This window comes from Chenopodium quinoa, unplaced genomic scaffold (genome assembly GCF_001683475.1).
Source record: "Chenopodium quinoa cultivar QQ74 unplaced genomic scaffold, ASM168347v1, whole genome shotgun sequence".
Taxonomy (NCBI): domain Eukaryota; kingdom Viridiplantae; phylum Streptophyta; class Magnoliopsida; order Caryophyllales; family Amaranthaceae; genus Chenopodium; species Chenopodium quinoa.
The window spans coordinates 367,843-387,186 of record NW_018745000.1 but is presented as its reverse complement, the minus strand read 5'-3'; the positions used below and the strand labels follow the sequence as shown (position 1 = coordinate 387,186).

The following is a 19,344-nucleotide window of genomic DNA, read 5'->3' as shown; positions in this document are numbered from 1 at the left end:
TACTACTATATTATACTAATACAATAAAGCATGCCATTTCCATGAACTAAAACACTCCTAGCTAGCTACCCAGTCTTACATAAACCTTGCTTTAGTTTCACGATTTAAATAATAAAATAATTATAACAAGCAAATTTGCAACCCGGTTTTAATTATTTTATTTTTATAAGTAGTTTTATGAAATAATAGGAACTCTAATAAGCATATGAAAAAAAAGAACTCTTATAAGAATTTTGATGAAGCCAGTATTTTAGTGTAATTGTTATTCTCATTCTAATAATTGAGTTTGAAATATTTGGACTTCAAATAAGAAAGGGAGATCTGAAATCACCACTTTAAAACTTCTTATGGCCACATCAAAATGCATGACAGCATCACAATTACTAATGGACGACCCAACCCTAGCCTCCTTATGTTCATGTAATATTATCTCTCTAACAAAATTATGAAAATACAACCTTTAATTGTGTAGTAGAGTTCGGTAAAAAGTTTCGAAAAAATAGGCATTTTGGCAAAAGTCTCATTTGTGAAGTCATGCCATTTTCTCACAAAGAATATGACTAATTGAATAAATATGATTGTAATAAAAACATTTTTCATAGTACTCCATAAATTTTAGTTTTATTATTGTTGGACCTAAGTTAAGACCTGTTTACAATAGTGACAACTTTCCATCCTAAGGTTTAGGGTTTCAGCGTTTAAAGTTTAATTAGGATGTAGGGTTTAGAGTTTACTTTAAGGGTTGAGGGTTTAGGGTTTACTTTAAGGGTTGAGGGTTTAGGGTAAAGGTTAGGGTTTAGGATTTAGGGTTAGGTTCAAGGTTTAGGATTTAGGGTTAGGGTTAGGGTTTTGCCCATGTGATGTTGACCGAAATTAGTTTTTTGCATTTGGAAAGTTGATTGAAAATAATTTTTTTCCCTTGGCTGGACTTTATCTTGACTTGATCTTCATGTTGAAGCGATGCAGCAATTGGGAAGCATCTAGGGCATAACAAAACCAGCAAGAATGCCCCTGACATGCCATACTAGATAACGTTATTGTGCTATTTTTGTCACATGGTTACGATATTTTGTTAGTGACGTTGACTTACGATTATCGTCAAACTGACAAATGATACATAACTACTTACATAAATTATACATCCAAATATTATTAATTAACTCAATTTACACATATGGTCTATTTTAACATAGCATTTGTCAAAAAAACTATCTTATTATATGGACTAAGGGCTTGTTCTGATTTGCAAAACTGAACTGAACTTATTGACGCTGGGCACCCCCCCCCCCCCCAATTTGATTTAATTGAACGTGTCATGTAGAATATTTGGTGTTTTTATCCAGCGCATAAGATTTTGAGAGTATGGATTTGTAAAACAGTTTGTATTGTTGATTAGGTGTGCTTTTGAATTTTTGTTTAAATGAAGAAAAAGGAATTACTTTTGAGGTCCAACATGGATCGTAAAAATCATTCAACCTTCGAATAAACTTGGAACAAAGATTTGGCAGCAAATCTAGCTTGATTTACCAGTAGCTTCCGATTCCATTTTTGTTACCAGTTAAAGATTTTGTCATCCACTCAAAATTAGTAACAGAACCCAAAAAAAATCAAACTATAAAAATAAGGAATGAGGGCTTCAATTCGCTTCTAAATGGAAGGAAGAGGAGAGTGAAAAAGGTGAGAACTTTTTGGGAAGAAGAGAGTGAAGGAAGGAATTTGAGAATTGGAAATCGACAGAGGAGAGAGGAAGAGGAGGAAAACCCTAAATCAGCGAGAAGGACACAACTCACACAATACCACATTAGAGGCCATTTTAGTAAAAAAAAAAAAAAAAAAAAAAAAAAAAAAAAAAAAAAAAAAAAAAAAAAAAAAGGAGGAAGAGGGCAGTTTCAGTAGCAGACAAATTACAAAGAAGGACCTAGGTGGGTTTTAAATTAAATGAGATGGCAGTATGGGTATAACACTGTAGATAAGCTACAGTACCACTTGATTTTAAAAATCATTCATTTTTACAATCTAAGGTTTAATCACATGATTTGAGATTAAAATTGTGTAACGGAGCTCATGTTGTATAGTGTGGAAAAGTAGGAGATAGATGATACAAATTTTGATGATGATACAATCTTTGACGATTGGTATACCAAATTTTGATGATGGTACAATCTTTGACGTGTGAAAAATTTTTGATGAGATTAACATCAGTATGGATATAAATTTTGATGATGATACAATCTTTGACGATTGGTATAAAAAATTCTTGGAGAGGCGTAAAGAAAATCTCCGGGGTCAATTTTTGGCCGCTGCTGAAGCCTGGTTAGAAGCGACTAAGAAGCTTGATGATTTGACAGAGGAAATGAAAGATATCGATGGTCAATTAGCCCGGTGCCGCGAGGTTGCTGAGAGGAAGAAAAGGAAGGCCAACTGTGCTGAGGTTTTCGAGAGGAAGAGAAAGGGTAAGGAACCTAAACTCGGAAGCAGTTTTGCAAATCCTATTGTAATTTATAGCGACATTGATGAGGACATCAACGATGCTGAGGAGCATGTTAAATTTGTCATCGAGGCAACGGTGGCTGCTTTTGCTGAAGAAGAGCAAGGGGAACCTGATGTTCGGGTAGATACTGTTTGTGCGGTGTAGCAGGGGAAGCAACAGGCGCAAATGAATCAATGGTGGGATTCAGGGGAGGAGGAACACTATGAAGAAGACAAAGATTCGGAGGAGGACAGTGGAGGTTATGATTCTGATTCTGAGTAATCTAATTAAGTATTTGTTTTTTAAAATAGATATGGATTTAGGGGCCAATTAGTTGTTTAAACTATTGGTTTTATCTATATTGATGTAAGTTTTTTGGGGTTAAAGTTGGAACTTGTTAGTTATGTAGGTATCAATGTTGTTGGTTTTATATTATGATCTATGAACTTTGATCATTGTTGGAATATAAATATTATGGTTTTAATTGTGACATTATATATTTGTTATAGTTTAATTGATTTATGAATGAATATGTCAATTCTAGACATATCAAATGAATTTTCTTAGTTTACCTTTGTTCATAAATATTAGATAACCTACAAATTGAATCATAGATCTACAATACAATTAGTAAAGCATGCTATGTAGTCTATGTTGAAATATTTGAAGTGTAGTTATTATGATTGATCTATATATAAATAAGCATCATTTTATTCTAAGAAACAAAAGGTTAAGCATTAATTTCGCACTTTGGTATGGTTCATGTACTTATTAGGAATACACTGTAGACTTTGATTTGAGCAATATATTGTCAAATTAATAATGCCTGAATAATGTACAACAACTATAATTTATCTACATAATATTGTATAAGTGTTAACCATGTAGTGACAACTCATTGTACATGCATCAAACCAGTTAACAGTTAGGTAATTAGCCAAACTAAAGCTAACTAAATAGACTAATTTGGCATGTTAATCTATTGTCCAATGATACTACTAATTAATGAACCTCAAATCATTTAAGTTCAATTATGTGTTAAATAATTCTTAATCTATACATAAAATTCAAGAAAATGATGATCATTACATAGTTTGTAAATCTTGAACTTGTAGCTCTTTTCTTTTGATAATTCAGATTTTTCTGATTCTCGCTCTGATTTTCTTCAAAATCATGGTGACCAATCTGTTTCTACTTCTTCTCCTAATTTTGATTCTTCTATTGAGAGATTCTATTTCTCCTATTATAATTAATCCACCCTCTATTCTTCTTAGAACTTCTTCTAGTCTTAGTAAAGTTCTTAATAAGTTCTAGGATTTTGTTGTTGCCAAACCTTCTCATAGATCTGTTCAAGAGATAAATACAGATGAATCTACTTCTTTTAATGTCTATAGTGAACCTGCTTTGCCTCAGTTTAGTGAAGTGAGTGTGCATAGTCTTTCAATGGTTCTCGTTTGATTATAAGTAGATGGTTCCTAGCATCCACAACAGTAATCAATCAGATTTCATCAACATAAACAACCACAACAGTATGAGCAGGATTACTCTTTGTTTATTATGAAGAAATTTGATTAATACTGTTGTGGTTGCTTATGCTGATGATTTACTCATCACTGGTAATGATGCCCAGATTATTCTTGTCTCAAAGATGATTTGCATTTCGCTTTTATAATTAAAGCCTTGGGTAGTCTGTAATATTTCTTTAGGTTTGAGGTTTCTAGATTAACTTCTGGAATATTATCAAATCAAAGGAAATAGGTCTATCTAGAGATCTAGGGATGGAGAATTGCAAGGTGGTTACTCTTCCTTTACCTAAAGGGCTGAAATTAAATGTCCATGATGGTGATTTGTTGTTAGATCCTGAGATTTATAGAAGATTATTTGGGAAGCTGTTATATTTGTATCTGTCAAGAGTAGATATCTCTTTTGGCTTGCAACAACCCAGACAGTTCATATCTTTGTATTAAGGTTTTTTGAAAGAGTTCTACTAAGGCAGTATATAGAAGTATGATTCATACAACAAATGAGATTGTTTGGCTTAAGAAGTTAAGTGTGTTTATTCCTACTCCTATTACTATGTCCCATGATAATGTTTTCGCAATTCATATAGCAGAAAATCCACGTTTTCATGAGAATAGAAAATAGCTCAGAAGTAAATTCTTAAAGCTTGACATTCACTATGTCAGGGTGAAAGTTTAGCCAATTTATTAATTTGAAGCATGTTAGATCTGATGCACAACTTGCTAATATAATGGCTGAACCATTAGGATAAGATCAACATTGTTTTCTAAGTAGCTAAGTCACTACTTCAGAGTTTCTAAATCTGCCTATAAAAAGTTTGACCAGCATCTGATGAATTAATCTCTACATTTATTGGGAATAAATGACAGGTTTCTCGGAGATACCAGTTTTCTTGCAGTCGATTTACTTTGGTTTTCTAGGGTTTGATTACGATATTCATTCAATTTGAATTGGTTGAATCAGGGGGTTTTGGTTGGTTTGACACTATGTTGTTCGTTTTTTAAATAATCTTTCGAAGAGAGAAAGCAACGGACTTTTAATGTCTTTCTTAATTTATCTTGGTTTGTCACTATGCTTTTCCAAGGCCAGTAGCAAGACTGCCTGTAACTTTAGTTGCTGCTTTGCTAATATAATGACCGAACCATTAGGTTCAGATCAGCATTGTTTTTTTTGCAATGAATGCAGCAATACCTGGTGGTCTTGGGTGTTTATATGCAGAATTCTGTGAGCATTATAAATGGGAAGCATCAAAGAAACAGTGGATCCAAAGATCAATAGATAGAATTGAAGTAGGCCGTTTGGCATTTAAATCTTCATGATTTCAGAAAAAGGGAGAGAATGACGTGGGTTGGTAATAAATGGAGCTTAGAAGTTGCTTTTTATATTACTCATTAAGAATTATCTTACGTAGAATGATAAGGGTGAAAGTTTTTGAATATTTTGCAACTCAGATTTGGGGAAAAGACTCAGAAGGAGCTGCACGGTGTCATAAAAGTTCGCATTTTTTACGCTTTTGTTAAAGAAAAATGATGTACAAACATCATTAATAAATGATAATTGTTCCAATGTTTTGATTAAAGCCTAACTTGAAGTTTTCATAATTGTGTGTCTGTAGCCTGTAGGTTAGCAGCCTAGCACCATGACATTTAGAATGGGTTGGTAATGATGGAAATCATTTATATTTTGATATATTGAGTAAGGATGATTCTACTGCGTACTATAGATAGGTTTCTTTGTTCAATATAGATCATTCTAAAACAACAATGAAATTACCAAAATACACAAAAAACTGTTCCCTTCATTACTTGGAATAAGGTTGACCCAAACGAACTAATCCCAAAACCTACAAGACATGGTGAAGGGAATTCAGCATATTTCTTGATGCGAAAAAAATCAGCTCCCAAAACCTCAACTTTAAATTACACCTGCAATACCCAATATATATTATATAGTATCATGATTAGCATCTAATCTAGTTAGATTATTTGCTTGTCAACCAAGATGAAAAAAGTTATAATTTAATGGAAGGGACCAAATTAATTATTTGCGTGTCGGGTTTTTCATGTTTGGTTGTCTTTTCCTCAAAAATATAGAAGAAGAAAAAAAATCATTCTGATGATGATTGTTATGTGTACAACTTCTAAAGGAATTGGAGATCAGAGGATTAGGTTTTGGACTAGTCATTTAATTTATTTGAATAATGTTGAAGCTAGTATTTAAGTGTAATTGTTATTCTCATTCTAATAATTGAGTTTGAAATATTTGGACTTCAAAATAAGAAAGGGAAATATGAAATCACCACTTTAAAACGTATTATGGCCACATCAAAATGCATGGCGCCATCACAATTAATAATGGACGACCCAACCCTAGCCTCCTAACGTTCATGTAATATTATCTCTCTAACAAAATGATGAAAATACAACCTTTAATTGTGCAGTAGAGTTCGGTAGAAAGTTTTGAAAAAAAAAATAGGCATTTTGGCAAAAGTCTCATTTGTGAAATCATGCCATTTTCTCATAAAGAATATAATTAGTTGAATAAATATGATTGTAATAAAAACATTTTTCATAGTACTCCGTAATTCTTTCTTAATTTTATTATTGTTGGACTTAAGTTAAGACCTGTTTACGATAGTGACAACTTTCCATCCTAAGGTTTAGGGTTTCAGCGTTCAGAGTTTAATTAGGATGTAGGGTTTAGGGTTTACTTTAAGGGTTGAGGGTTTAGGGTTAAGGTTAGGGTTTAGGATTTAGGGTTATGGTTTAGGGTTAGGGTTAGGGTTAAGGTTTAGGATTTAGGGTTAGGATTTTGCCCATGTGATGTTGACCGAAATGAGTTTTTAGCATTTGGCAAGTTGATTGAAAACAATTTTTTTCCCTTGGTAGGGACTTTATCTTAACTTGATCTTCATGTTGAAGCAGTGCAGCAATTGGAAGCAGCTAGGGCATAACAAAACCAACAAGAATTCCCCTCACATGCCATACTAGATAACATTATTGTGCTATTTTTGTCACATGGTTACGATATTTTTTTAGTGACGTTGACTTATGATTATCGTCAAACTAACAGATGATACCTAACTACCTAAATAAATTGTACATCCAAATATTATTAATTAACTCAATTTACACATATGGTCTATTTTAACATAGAATTTGTCAAAAACTATATTATTATATGGACTAAGGGCTTGTTCTGATTTACAAAACTGAACTGAACTGATTGACGCTGGGCTGAAATGAACTGAACTTAGTAGAGCTTAAATGAATTGTTATGAGATAAGGAAATTATGAACTGAACTGAACTGAAATTAAGCTGAATATAACAATCCCTAAATAGACATGTACTTGCATCTATAGTTATTATACTCCGTAATTAAGTAGACTTTGTGTTGTTAATTTGTTAAATGATGGGTATCCATTAAGTCTAACAACAAGCACAAGTTATTTTTTTTTAAATAAATAAATGTAGTTCAACAAAATACTTTTTATAAGTCAAATTAAGCACAAGTTATTTGTTTTAAAATACTTTTTATAAGTAAGACATTTTTTGGTCTAGTTTGAAGTATAGCGTGTATTGTGGAATGTATCCTAATATCCAATTTCTCCTTCAACGACTATTAAAGTTACACTTGGAGAGTACTTTGGGGTTTTATTTGGGTTTTATTAATGTTGTAAAAGGATGCTTTAGGTAATCAATTAGATCAAACCCTTGAGCAATTAAGAAAAAAATTAGGATAGTTTGGGACATCGGATAGTTTACATGTTTGTTTCCTAATACTTAATGAAATAATAATTGAATGATAGTGATTTTCTACTAAGTATATACCAAGTATATCTTTTTAATTAATCCTACATGAATTTAATTTACCAACTTATTACTAGATGCAAAATATCATGCAAACATGTTACATGTAAATTGATTACATTTTCCCTCAAAAATGTAAGTTGATTACATCTTTTTAAAGAAAAAATTAATATTACAATTTACAAATGAATTCTATTAATTATTAGAGTAGTAAAATTACATACCTAATAGTTAAGAAGTTACTATTCATATATTTCAGCTCATTACCATTAGTCTATGACTAAAGATAAACCGAAACATCAAATTTAAGTTTCTATCAGTAGTTTTCAATTCATTATATACACATGTACAATCAGACATTTCATATATGTATATGTATATTTGAAATGTGACAACTAGATCCGAACACAAAGGAGTTAAATTTGTGCTACAAGGACGCACGTGGGGTTCCATGCACACTTTCTCTCTTCTTAATGCAACAAGTACAAATATTAATATCACTCCACCCTCTTTTCTTTATGTTGCCCATCATTTTCCTCTCAACTTCTCTATTGTAAGAGTATCTTCTACTGAATTAGTAAGATTTCTAATTTCTATACTATAGAGATTTTCAATTATAAACTTACAAAGTTATAATACTGTTTACTTTGTGTAGACACCCATTTGTGTCTCCCCAAAACCAAACCGGTTATGAGTATCTTTCACGAAGAATCATAATCAAATGAAGTGAAAGTATGGAAAGTCTAGTGTTGCAAATAGTTTTAATTTCTTTTCTTTTCTTTTCTCTCTGTTTTTGATAACCTATTTTAAGAAAACAGCCAATCCAGTTTGGTTTGGTCCATGGCAAGGGTCCAATAATGCTGTAAATGGATGGGGTTTGAAAAGAGCTTTCCAAAGATATATTATAAGCCCAATTCCGATGAATAATGAGGAAGTTATGGCCAAATTACTAAACTAGGCCTGGTTTGATCCTTATATGCGGCCCAATGATCTATAGGAGGGCCTAATATGGATTTATCTTTCCTAATGCAATTAGAATTGATTTTAGTCTTCTAGATTATTCTAGAAAGTTCTTTTCATTCCTAATTCAATTATCATTGATAAATTGACTTTGGTTGACTTTTTAGAGTTTTAATCAGAATGAAAGAGTGTTTTTAAGGAAAATACGATTTTGCCCTTCTGTACGGCTAAATTTTATCTGAAATAAGAAAACGCGTGAAAATAATATTTAGCGCCTGACGACAGACATTAGCGCCTGGCGCTAATGCTTGGCGCCTGACCCTAGCCTTAACGCCTGGCGCTAATGTTCAGCGTCTGGCGCTAATCTGTTTAATCCTTGTCGAAACTCTAATTTGTTTTTTTTATCCGTTTGGCTGATTTTCTCTATAAATAGCCTCCTAAAACCTCCATTTTTCATCATTAATTTTCATCAATTTCCATTAATTCTCTAATTCTCTCTCTCACCAACTCTCATCAAGAATCTCTTGATTATTCTTTCTCTTTTTCTAAGCCTAGCCCTTTTACAAACACAATTCCTCATACACAAGATCTAGAAACACCTAGCAAAGTTCGAAGTTGCCTTCGCCCTAAACGTGAAAGGTTTGATATTTCTGAGGGTTTGGTCCCAAATCTAGTCTAAACTTTCTTAATTTTTTTTTCAATTATGTAATTTAATTGTTTGTTTATATTTTCCTTGAAGTTACTAACGTGTGTATTTTTTTATTAGAAAGAGATACGAGGCATCCAAGTAAGTGCTTTAATTGATTTATTTATATTATGATTTAGAAATCATGTCTAGGTTGTTATTATGATTCCTAGTGTCATGTTAGGGCGTTTAAATCTTCCTAATATCATGTTTAGGGTAACAACTATGATTTCTAATATCAAATATGACAATTGTGTTTCCTGCGATGCTTCATATTTCTTTCCTAATATTCATGTTAGTATCATGTTATGGTTAAAGCTTTGATCTTTGATGTTTAGTGACATGCTAGGGTTTGTTATTAATCTTGTTAGTATCATGTCTAGGATCTTGCTATTAATATTATGCTTTAGCATGATTATTTTAATTATCATTATTATTATTATATTTGTTATAATTTGTGATGATTATTATTATGTTTCTTGATATTTATTGTTATTCCTTGATCATACCTTTTATGCATGTTTAAAGGGAATTTGTACTTGTAATCACGCTTAATAAGATAATTAATAATCTTGTTTAGGGCTAATGTGATTTTAATTCAAGTGATCGCCAATAATAGATTTGTTTGTGCATTAATATTCAATCAACATAGATTAAACAGGTTTAGGGTAAACCTATTGGTTGCATGTTAGTCAGAAAGCGCACATGAATACGATCAGAATGAAGTAGAGGCCTATTATTAGGGCAGGTTCAATCTCTTATAGGTTGGATTTGTACCTTTTTCCCCAAACTACCAGTCATGGTTCTAGACCTATTGGAGTTAACGATCTCTTGGATCGTTAAGGGGTGTAACCTTCACCCTGTAAACAGTTTACAAGTTCTTAAAACTTGTTGGCGACTCTTTTTCTCTATCTTCTTTCCCTTTGGATGCCATCGTACTTTAGTGTATGATCACGGTGGGGTTCAAGCTAGGGATAATGCTTGAAATATTCCCTACACTTTGGTAATTAAATTAGTTAGGCTGCTTCTTCCTTAATTTTTGCGTGATGAATATACAATAGTATAAGAAATGAATGAAGCACAAGAAGTTATTGTTAACATGGATGAAGTAGTAGCAGAGCTACAAAGCGAAAGGCGAAAAAATGCCGAGCTTTTGCAAAGGATATCAGCTCTAGAAGCTCAAATACAACATGAGAGAGAAAAGAGCTCTTCTGCTTCCCTCATGAAAATTAATGGTCAAGTATGTTTTTTCATTTCATTTTTGATTTTTTTCTTTTTTTGATTTCTTGCCTCTTAAGTGAATTTTTTATGTATCATATAGTATTGTAAAATATATGAAATTATTAGTAGTTAATTCTAAGTTTAATGTGGAATAATATATTATTCCTCTTTTTTTCCAAGTTGATCTTAGGGATTAAATTATATCGAATTTAAACATTTGATCAAACACACTTTTTATTTCCAAACTTTCCTTTTATTTAGTAAAGAGTATTGTTCTACATGTATGTATTTAATGATATACAAATATATTGAACAAATTTCTCTAAGATTATATTGGACTAAAAGGTTCGACCCTAGAAAGTATACATGTGTTTTTTCGACCCTAGAAATTTCCTTATAACTCTTATACTGATTCCAAAAACTGGAGAATAGTTTGGGACATGGAGAATAGTTCATTGTAACAATTTCACTTTTTCCCAATTTATCAATCTCATCAATCAGCTTTTGTTGTAATAAGAGAGATGTGACACTAAGTTTTTCTGTAATCTCAAAACATGGAGTATGTGTTTATTATACTTAGTCAACTACAGGTTCATATGTTAATCAACCCATTTCATCCCTTTTCAATCCTAAGTACATAAATCCCTAGTTTTACCTAAAAACCATTAAATTGTGAAATATGTAACACTGAAGGGTTTCATTACCCTACAGTTCAGGTAATAAAACTTCAAACTTATACAATAGCTAATTCAATGGTCTTTTTTAATGGCCTATTATGTACTATTAGAGGTTGCCAAAGTTGTACTGAAAGGTAAAGTCTTATGTTAACCCACTTTGTACAAAGTTTGATGGCGAGAGTTTTTAAATTTTGTGGCATTAGCGCCATTACCAGAAAGAACACTCATATATATACTTCTCAATCAACATAAAAACTATCCCAAATAAAGCATTCCAAGCAAATTAAATACATATAATACTCACAAATCCAAAAGCTACCATTCCAGATGTTTTAAAATTTACACAATCATCACAAAATTTACACTAAAGCATTCAAAAGCTACCATTTAGATTAAAGTTTATCTACCATTCCATAAGCTATTGAAGTTTATCTAGCATAAACATAACATATAATTAAAACATCTCAAACCAAAAGTTTTAAGTTTTAAGAAGCAAAAACCAACACAAAAAAAACCATCAATACTTAAGCTTAAATCAGAGAGGAGGAGGTTAAACCATATTGAAGTAGTTGTGGGGAGAGAGATTGTAAGCATTAGAGTTGGTTGAAGCAGATGAAGAGGAGTGGTCAGTATTAGAACCAGAGACGTATTCCGGAATATCGTCTGCGTCATCTCCCGGCTCATCAACATCAGGGAACATCCCAAAAAAAGGATCCTGTTGCTGGACACCATCATCCCCATCATCGTCGTCGTCGTCATCCTCATCATCATCAGATCTCTCTGACTCATCATCTCCGTCTTCCTCTTCTTCCTCTGACTCCTCATCATCAGCATCACCATCTTCCTCTGGTGCGTCTACCATCTCCGCCATCTCTCTGACATTGCCTCCCAGTGCTGCTACTACCTCTTGTTTTTCTGGTGCTTCTTCTACCCCTTGATTTTCCAGTGTTGCATTTCCAATTTTCCTTGTTATCTGCCTCTTTATATCCCTTTCTTCATCACCATCTGAAGTTTCACCTCCCTCAATCTTTTTCCTCTCCCTGCATTCGTGTAGTCGAGCTTTCATTTCCTCAAGTTGGCATTCCTTCTTTGAACGGCGGCTTTCCATCCATTGCAATTCCGCCTGAATGTATTCCACACGCCTCTCTATGTAAGATTCTTCATCCTCTTCATAATTTTTCGAACTTGATGCAACATTTTGGGTGTTTTTAGCCAATTTTGGGAAGAAATTTAGGGGTGATTTTGGAGAAATTTGGTAAAGAAAAGGATAGATCAAAGGGTTTGAAATGGTAAATTAAAGAAGAAGTACTATATTTATTTTCTAATGGTGATGTAATTGAAGTGATGCTTGGTGCGTGAAACGAAGCAACCCTTCACGCCAAACAATGCACTTATCTCTTAATAGCTTTTTCTTACTCTTATTTATTTTAATTTTTACAAAAAATTTTTAAATTTTTTTTTATTTTGTATTTTGAAAGCTAAATTTTACAAACTTTGTATTTATTTTAATTATTAAGCAGTTTTGCAAATAATGGCTTTTAAGTTCCAAGGCAATTATTAAGTGTTGTCATATTTTTGTACTAAGGAATTTATTAAGTGTTGTCATATTTTTGTACTCCGTATTTTAAAAACCAAAAAAAAAATTGCAATTTAAAGTGATAACACAATACTTAAGATATAGACAAATTTAAATTTAATGAAACAAATTATTGTTGTTAAGATAGAAGAAAGATTAGTGGAGTGTTAGTGGAGTGTTACATTTGACATATTATATTGAAGCTAAGGGTTACATAGATGGCTAATTAAATAAATGTTGGAAATCTGAGAGTAGACCCGGTTAATAATAGGGTCAGGACTCAGGAACCTTATTAAATAGGATCAATTTAAGGCCAAATATTTTTTCCAATTTAATACGTGACTGGCCACACGATGTGACCAGCTAATTTAACACATGAAAAAGTAACCCCTACCGAACAAGATTACAAAGAAGTGTTGTCAAATTCATTGGATTGACGAGTGTAATTTGAAATTAAAACTAATTTTCTTTTGTGTCCAATGTAGGATGATTTCAAGTAATCTTTAATTCTCTCAAATTCAACTGGAATGAATCATCTTTGAGCTAGTAGCCACATGAAACTGTAATCATTAACAATTCATACATTGCTGGATTAAAAGTGAAGTTCGGCTTGATTTTTCTGTTGACAAATCCGAGGTTAAATATGTTACGGAGTATTATGATTTGCGTATTAATTAAGTGAACCTCCAAAACTTTGTAAAATAAAATCATCTGCCCTAGTGGCTCAGATCGATTCTCATCTATAACAATTGATTAAAAATAAAACTTCATCACTTCAACCATCCATTACACACGTATATACTCTTGGCTATGTCTTTTTTTTTTGTACAACTAATTAAACGTATTTTGAAAAGTATTAAACAAGTTAATGAATTTTGGTAAAGGTGATTTTGGTTATAGAAGCTGCAAAAGTTATATACGGAATATTACACAATATTACTAATTTTGTATGTTAATTGATGAATAAATGAAAACAATTCTGACAACTTGTGAAATTTGGGGGATTGCATCAGTAGATTAAATGTGGAATTGGAAGTGGTTGCGAAGTGGAAATGATAATTTTGGTTATTAATTAAATATATGACAACTTAATCTAACCCAACTTGATCCTGTTAAATTAATCAATTGACGTGCACATACAAGTATATCCACAAGGGTAAGGTTGTGTGTCATAAATATGGGTTAAACTAAGTTGACTCATGAGAGATTTGATCAAGTTATGATCTTTCTCTTAATCTAAGTAGACACAATAAAAAAATATAAAAAAAAAATAATTATGATTGTTTCAATTCTCACGAAAATTAAGGAATTTTTTGTCAATTAAAAGTAAAAAGATGAATAAAAGTCGTAGTTTTGTATTTGGTTTAATCCCCTAAATCGATGATGACGAGCTTAGATAAAGAAATTCAATCCATTCAACTTTATAACATAAAGTTAGTAACCTAACATCTGTGTAAAGATGAGATGATTAAATGGAGCGTATTACAAAAATAATACTATATATATAAAAAGGTATTGAAACTAATTAGGGTATTCAAGAATCCAATTAGGGTATTCAAGAGAAAAATAATATTGCTCTCACATAGTCACATACATGTATAAGTATCCCGATTGAATAGGAGGCTAGATTAAAGAATACTACAAAAAAACATTAAATTATAAAAATTTGCTTTAGAAAAAATAATAAAAAAAAACTAAATAAAAAAAAGGGGGTAAATCGCTCATATTCTATGGGTGTATAGATGACTCTATCATGCCATGGTTATAGCAATCCAAAGAAATAGAACTATAATTAAAGGACGGAGACAATACATCATTTAAGATGATTTTTGTAATTGAATTGATAGAAGGGTAAATTATACGGAGTACTTTGTATGATCTGACTAATAATTTATAGGGATGAAGTACTTTGTAATACAGTAGATAAAATGATAATCCGACTACAAACCATTCCATTATGATTGTACTCATACATCGAATAAATTGATCATACTCTTTTAAGGCTTGCACGAATGAGTTAATTAATAAATTAAATTTGTATGCAACAAATTTATTACTCCGTATTTGTTATGAAATGTATTTGCACAAATTCATTTAATATCAATTAGAAATGACTAGTGTTTTATAAGAAACAATGGTATTAAATTACCGTGAACGATAATTATGTGAATCCAGCATGATCCTCCTTATTTCAAAGAACTAATGACTTGTTGAATATATATATTAAGGTTTTTTTTTCCAATTATAAAGGCTACATAATGTTATAGACCTAATATATACTTGTACTTGATTTTAAAAAGAGTTGTCTTGCTTACCACCAAATTAAAGTAATATAACCTTTTAATGGGACTCTAATTCAATTTTCATTTAGTATGTTATGATGCAATATCCAAAAACTGAACTTGACATGTTCTTTTGTACCATTTCAGGCTATGAGATCAACAGATGTCTTTGTCAATGTTGTGGTTGAGCACGACTGTGTACTCAAACTAGCAGATAAAGGGGATGCCCTACTTTCTCATAATGATTTGTTAGTGGCTCAGATCGATTCTCATCTATAACAATTGATTATCAATCGAGTACTTGTATGTACATAATATTAATATACAAATATAACAAAAAAGAATTGCTTTTAAAATGTAGGAAATCATAAAATTTAATTATTAATTACAAAAGTTAATATTTAATCACAATTCATACTCAATCAAGATGCAAAATAGATCCAATTATAATTGGCTAATAATAATTTTAATATTTATATTCAACAATTTGATTTGGTTGACAAACCAACTAAGATTTACAACTTATTTCATCTAGCCTTTTCCTATTCCCTAGCCCTTTTCTTATGCTTATTCAAAACCTCATCCAATTAATTCTTTTTCTTTTCTTTATCCTCTTTTAGTTGTTCAAGCTGAATAGCACCTTCAGCCGTTGTTTTCTCTACTCGATCTAAAAACCTCACAAATTCAGGAACCACATAAGGTGCTTGAGCAACAGCTTCTTCCACTCCTTCAGACGCATTTCTCATAATTGCATAAACTTCATCCGTTTTTTCTTCAACCTCCATCTTTAATGACTGCGCTCCGGCTTGAATGTCCTCCATGATACGGCTATGCACAATGCAGAAATCCTCATACTTAGCAAGAGCAGCATCAAGATCCTTTGACTCTCACATCCTTATACGAATTTTTGGACAAAAAAATAATATAAAAATGCTTAGAAATAATTTGTACGTAAAGATCTCTTTGCAAACAATAATCACCTTCAAATATAAGAATGTACAAAGTATCACTTCTATAAGTAACCTTCACGATATAGATGTCCACAATTCCAAGGTGTTTTAATTACACATATTCCAAACGTTAAGTTAATTATAAATATTTTTTCAAGAAAAAGGCTTGATTCCAAAAGAAAGTAAAATAAATTCTACACATGCTTAATTAAAGTCTTTTATCAACTCTATTGATATTTGATAATATAGAATAACAGCTTACCGTATTACTTCGTATAATTTTAATATCGATTAAACGAACAAGTGTACCTAAAACTAAGTGGATAAAAAGATTAATTTTTTGATTTTTTGAGCGATTTTAGAGAAATAATTATTACACAATACTAAATACAATACTAAATTAAAAATTAGAAACCTTTATTTTTATACAACCCGTATTTAACCTGAAACGATAATGATTGAACCCAATTTACGAAAAGTTAATTTCTAATTTTAATTTTTTTTAATGTACATACATTTAAAAAATATAAGATATATATATATATATATATACATATACACACACATATATACATATATATATATATATACATATATATATATATATATATAGAATTGGGATCATGTGAGAACCAAGTCCTATAATAGGAACTAGGAACTCATTGTGATCATTGATTGCTCTCAATCCGATGGACTGTGTTTCACCCGCCTTTTTCAATTTCATTAAAGGCATTTTTTAATTTTTCCAGTTGAATGACCTTTCTCATGTTCTTTTCAAAGTTCTTTTGTTTCTCTCTCCTCTCTTGATCTTTCTCTCTCTACTCTCAAATCTCACTGTATTTTCGTTTCTCTTGTATAGAAATCGGGATTTCGTTCTTCGCTGATCAATTTTTTTGCTTTGGTTCTTTGATTTTCGTCATTGTTTGAGGTAATTCTTTTTTATTTATTATACTTTTTGTGATTTTGTGAAATTTTTTTGCGTTTGTTTGATTTGAGTGTGAAGTTAGGTTTTCGCCATTTTTATTCAATTAATTTTTGTCTGCTAATCATATATTTGATTTGTTATTGTTATAATTTCACATTATGTCTATTGGAAATAATAATTAGTTTGAATTTGTATAATTTGATTTATTTATCTAATTTGTTCGATTGAGGTTTTCTTCAAGTTTGACTGATTTTAGGGGTTTTGTATTTGATGTTCTAAAATTATGGCTTTTATCGATACTTTTGTCCTAGGCTTCTATACTGGAAATTTCATCTGGTCTTAGCCACTATTTTTGAAGTTTCTAATGTTGTCTTTGCTCATTTGGTTATTGTCCATTGCCCAGGTGCAACTTTGTCCATAAGATTTCATTAAATACCTGCAGATATTGTCTTGTTGCTGATATTAGTTTTATATTTCTTTTGCGACTGCAATACAGGTTATGGCTTAGCAAGGTACTTATCTAGCTAGCTATTTTAATCTTATAGAAGAAAGTGAAACACAGGTTGTTTTGTGACTTCATCACACAGGTTGTTGCTCAGCAAGGCCCTATTAAAATCAGATGAGAAGGTCAACATTGGTTCAAATATTTCAGTTATGAAATTCCTGTACGTCTTCTGAGTTTTATTATTTAGTTTTGTGAAATTCATAGAGGAATTTTATTATTTAGTTTTATTTACTTTTGAGTTAGTCTTATTTACTTGTGAGTTAATGGTGATTACTTTTGAGTTAATGGTAGTTACTTTTGAGTTGATGTTAGTGACTGAGTTTGGTATATAATTGTGTGCATGGTTTATTTAGTAGCAATCTACACTTTTCAATATGAAGCAGGTGAATTCCAACCTACAAAGGCAACAGACCTTTGCCTACTATATGTTGTCTTTTACACTAATAGCGACACATATACACACACACACACACAATCCAAAATTCAATGTGTTGCTTGCATTGCTATTTTTTTTTTTATCATGAAACAGATATGAGTAGATAAACTTGTTCTTCTTGGCTAACACCATCTATATGCAGACCCAGAGCTTACACTATTGTCATGTCACAACGGATTGCACTTGTTTGATATGTGGGGCTTCAAGTGAATCTTTCATTCATGCCTTGTTCCAATGTCGGGGTGCAAAATTGATTTGGGACATGGGAGCATAGTAATTATGTGGAGCCGTTGAATGATGCGCCTACAAGATCCTTTGCTGAGCGTCTATTGTGGCTTGCACATAAGGTGGAGAAAAAAGAACTAAGTTTGATATGTGTTCTGACTTGGGTTGCTTGGTTTTGCAGGGATGCGAGTATTTACCAGGACCTTGTGACTAGTCATGTAAGTCTAGCATTTAATTATACCAAGCTACTACATGATTATAGAGAGTACTCTATTTAAGTATTCAAGCCTGCTGTGACAAATAAGGCTGCCCTGAATGCAAGTTGGTGTGCACCAGCAGCCGGGGGTTGTGAAAGTTAACACTGATGCGCACCTCTCTGTTGCTAATCAGGTTGGAATTGGTGTGCACCAGCAAGGCTTGGCATCATGTGCTGTATAAATTTTTAAATTTACTTTTAAAAGATTTTTATGTACTTTTGAATTATTTTGTTTACTTTGAATGTTTAATGTATATACTAGCCTACAAGCTCAACAGGTAGAGCATTGTGCACATGCACAAAAGATGTGGATTCGAATCCCACGTAGGTTTATTTATTGATAACCTGGAATATTTGGAATGGTAGTTGCTCACTTTGACTGAAATTTGAGCATATACTCTATATATTTTTGTTGTTTATTACTTTTGATGTACTTCGCTTTACTTTTGAATAATATTTATTTACTTTTAATTAATTTTTCCTTATATCGAATGCTTTAATGTACACCAGCCAGCTCAATAGGTAGAGCATTGTGCAAGTGCACAAAAGATGTGGGGTCGAACCCCACGTAGGTTCTACTTGCACTTCGAACAATTAGATTATATATATTATTTTTAATATTTAATTTTGAGTTTTTCTATTTTACTTTTGAGTAAATATTATTTACTTTAATAATGAAATTATTCACTTGTATTTACTTTTTTGATATTTTGATATACTTTTTAGCATTTTGTATTTACGTTTGATTAGTTATGATTTACTTTTTACATATATTGCTCTACTTTTGATTTCTTTTCATAGTTATTTTGATTTAGTTTAGAGATATATTAATGTACTTTTTCAGA

The 19,344-nt window shown here is 31.5% G+C and overlaps 1 protein-coding gene and 1 long non-coding RNA gene across 2 annotated transcripts; one reads left to right on the top strand and one right to left on the bottom strand.

Moving 5' to 3' along the window:
• Positions 1–11,894: 11,894 nt before the first annotated feature.
• Positions 11,895–12,452, bottom strand: LOC110707466 (trigger factor-like). Its single transcript, XM_021885478.1, has one exon. The coding sequence runs from the start codon at positions 12,450–12,452 to the stop codon at positions 11,895–11,897; it is 558 nt and encodes a 185-aa protein (XP_021741170.1).
• A 4,329-nt stretch (positions 12,453–16,781) lies between these two features.
• On the top strand, positions 16,782–18,974 carry LOC110707454. The gene is made up of 3 exons (XR_002508495.1): positions 16,782–17,080; positions 17,574–17,742; positions 18,161–18,974. It is a non-coding gene; the product is annotated as an uncharacterized LOC110707454 (long non-coding RNA).
• The last annotated feature ends 370 nt before the right edge of the window (positions 18,975–19,344 follow it).

Coding starts and splice junctions, on each gene's coding strand:
- LOC110707466 (XM_021885478.1), bottom strand. CDS start 12,452: ATGGAAAGCCGCCGTTCAAAGAAGGAATGCCAACTTGAGGAAATGAAA.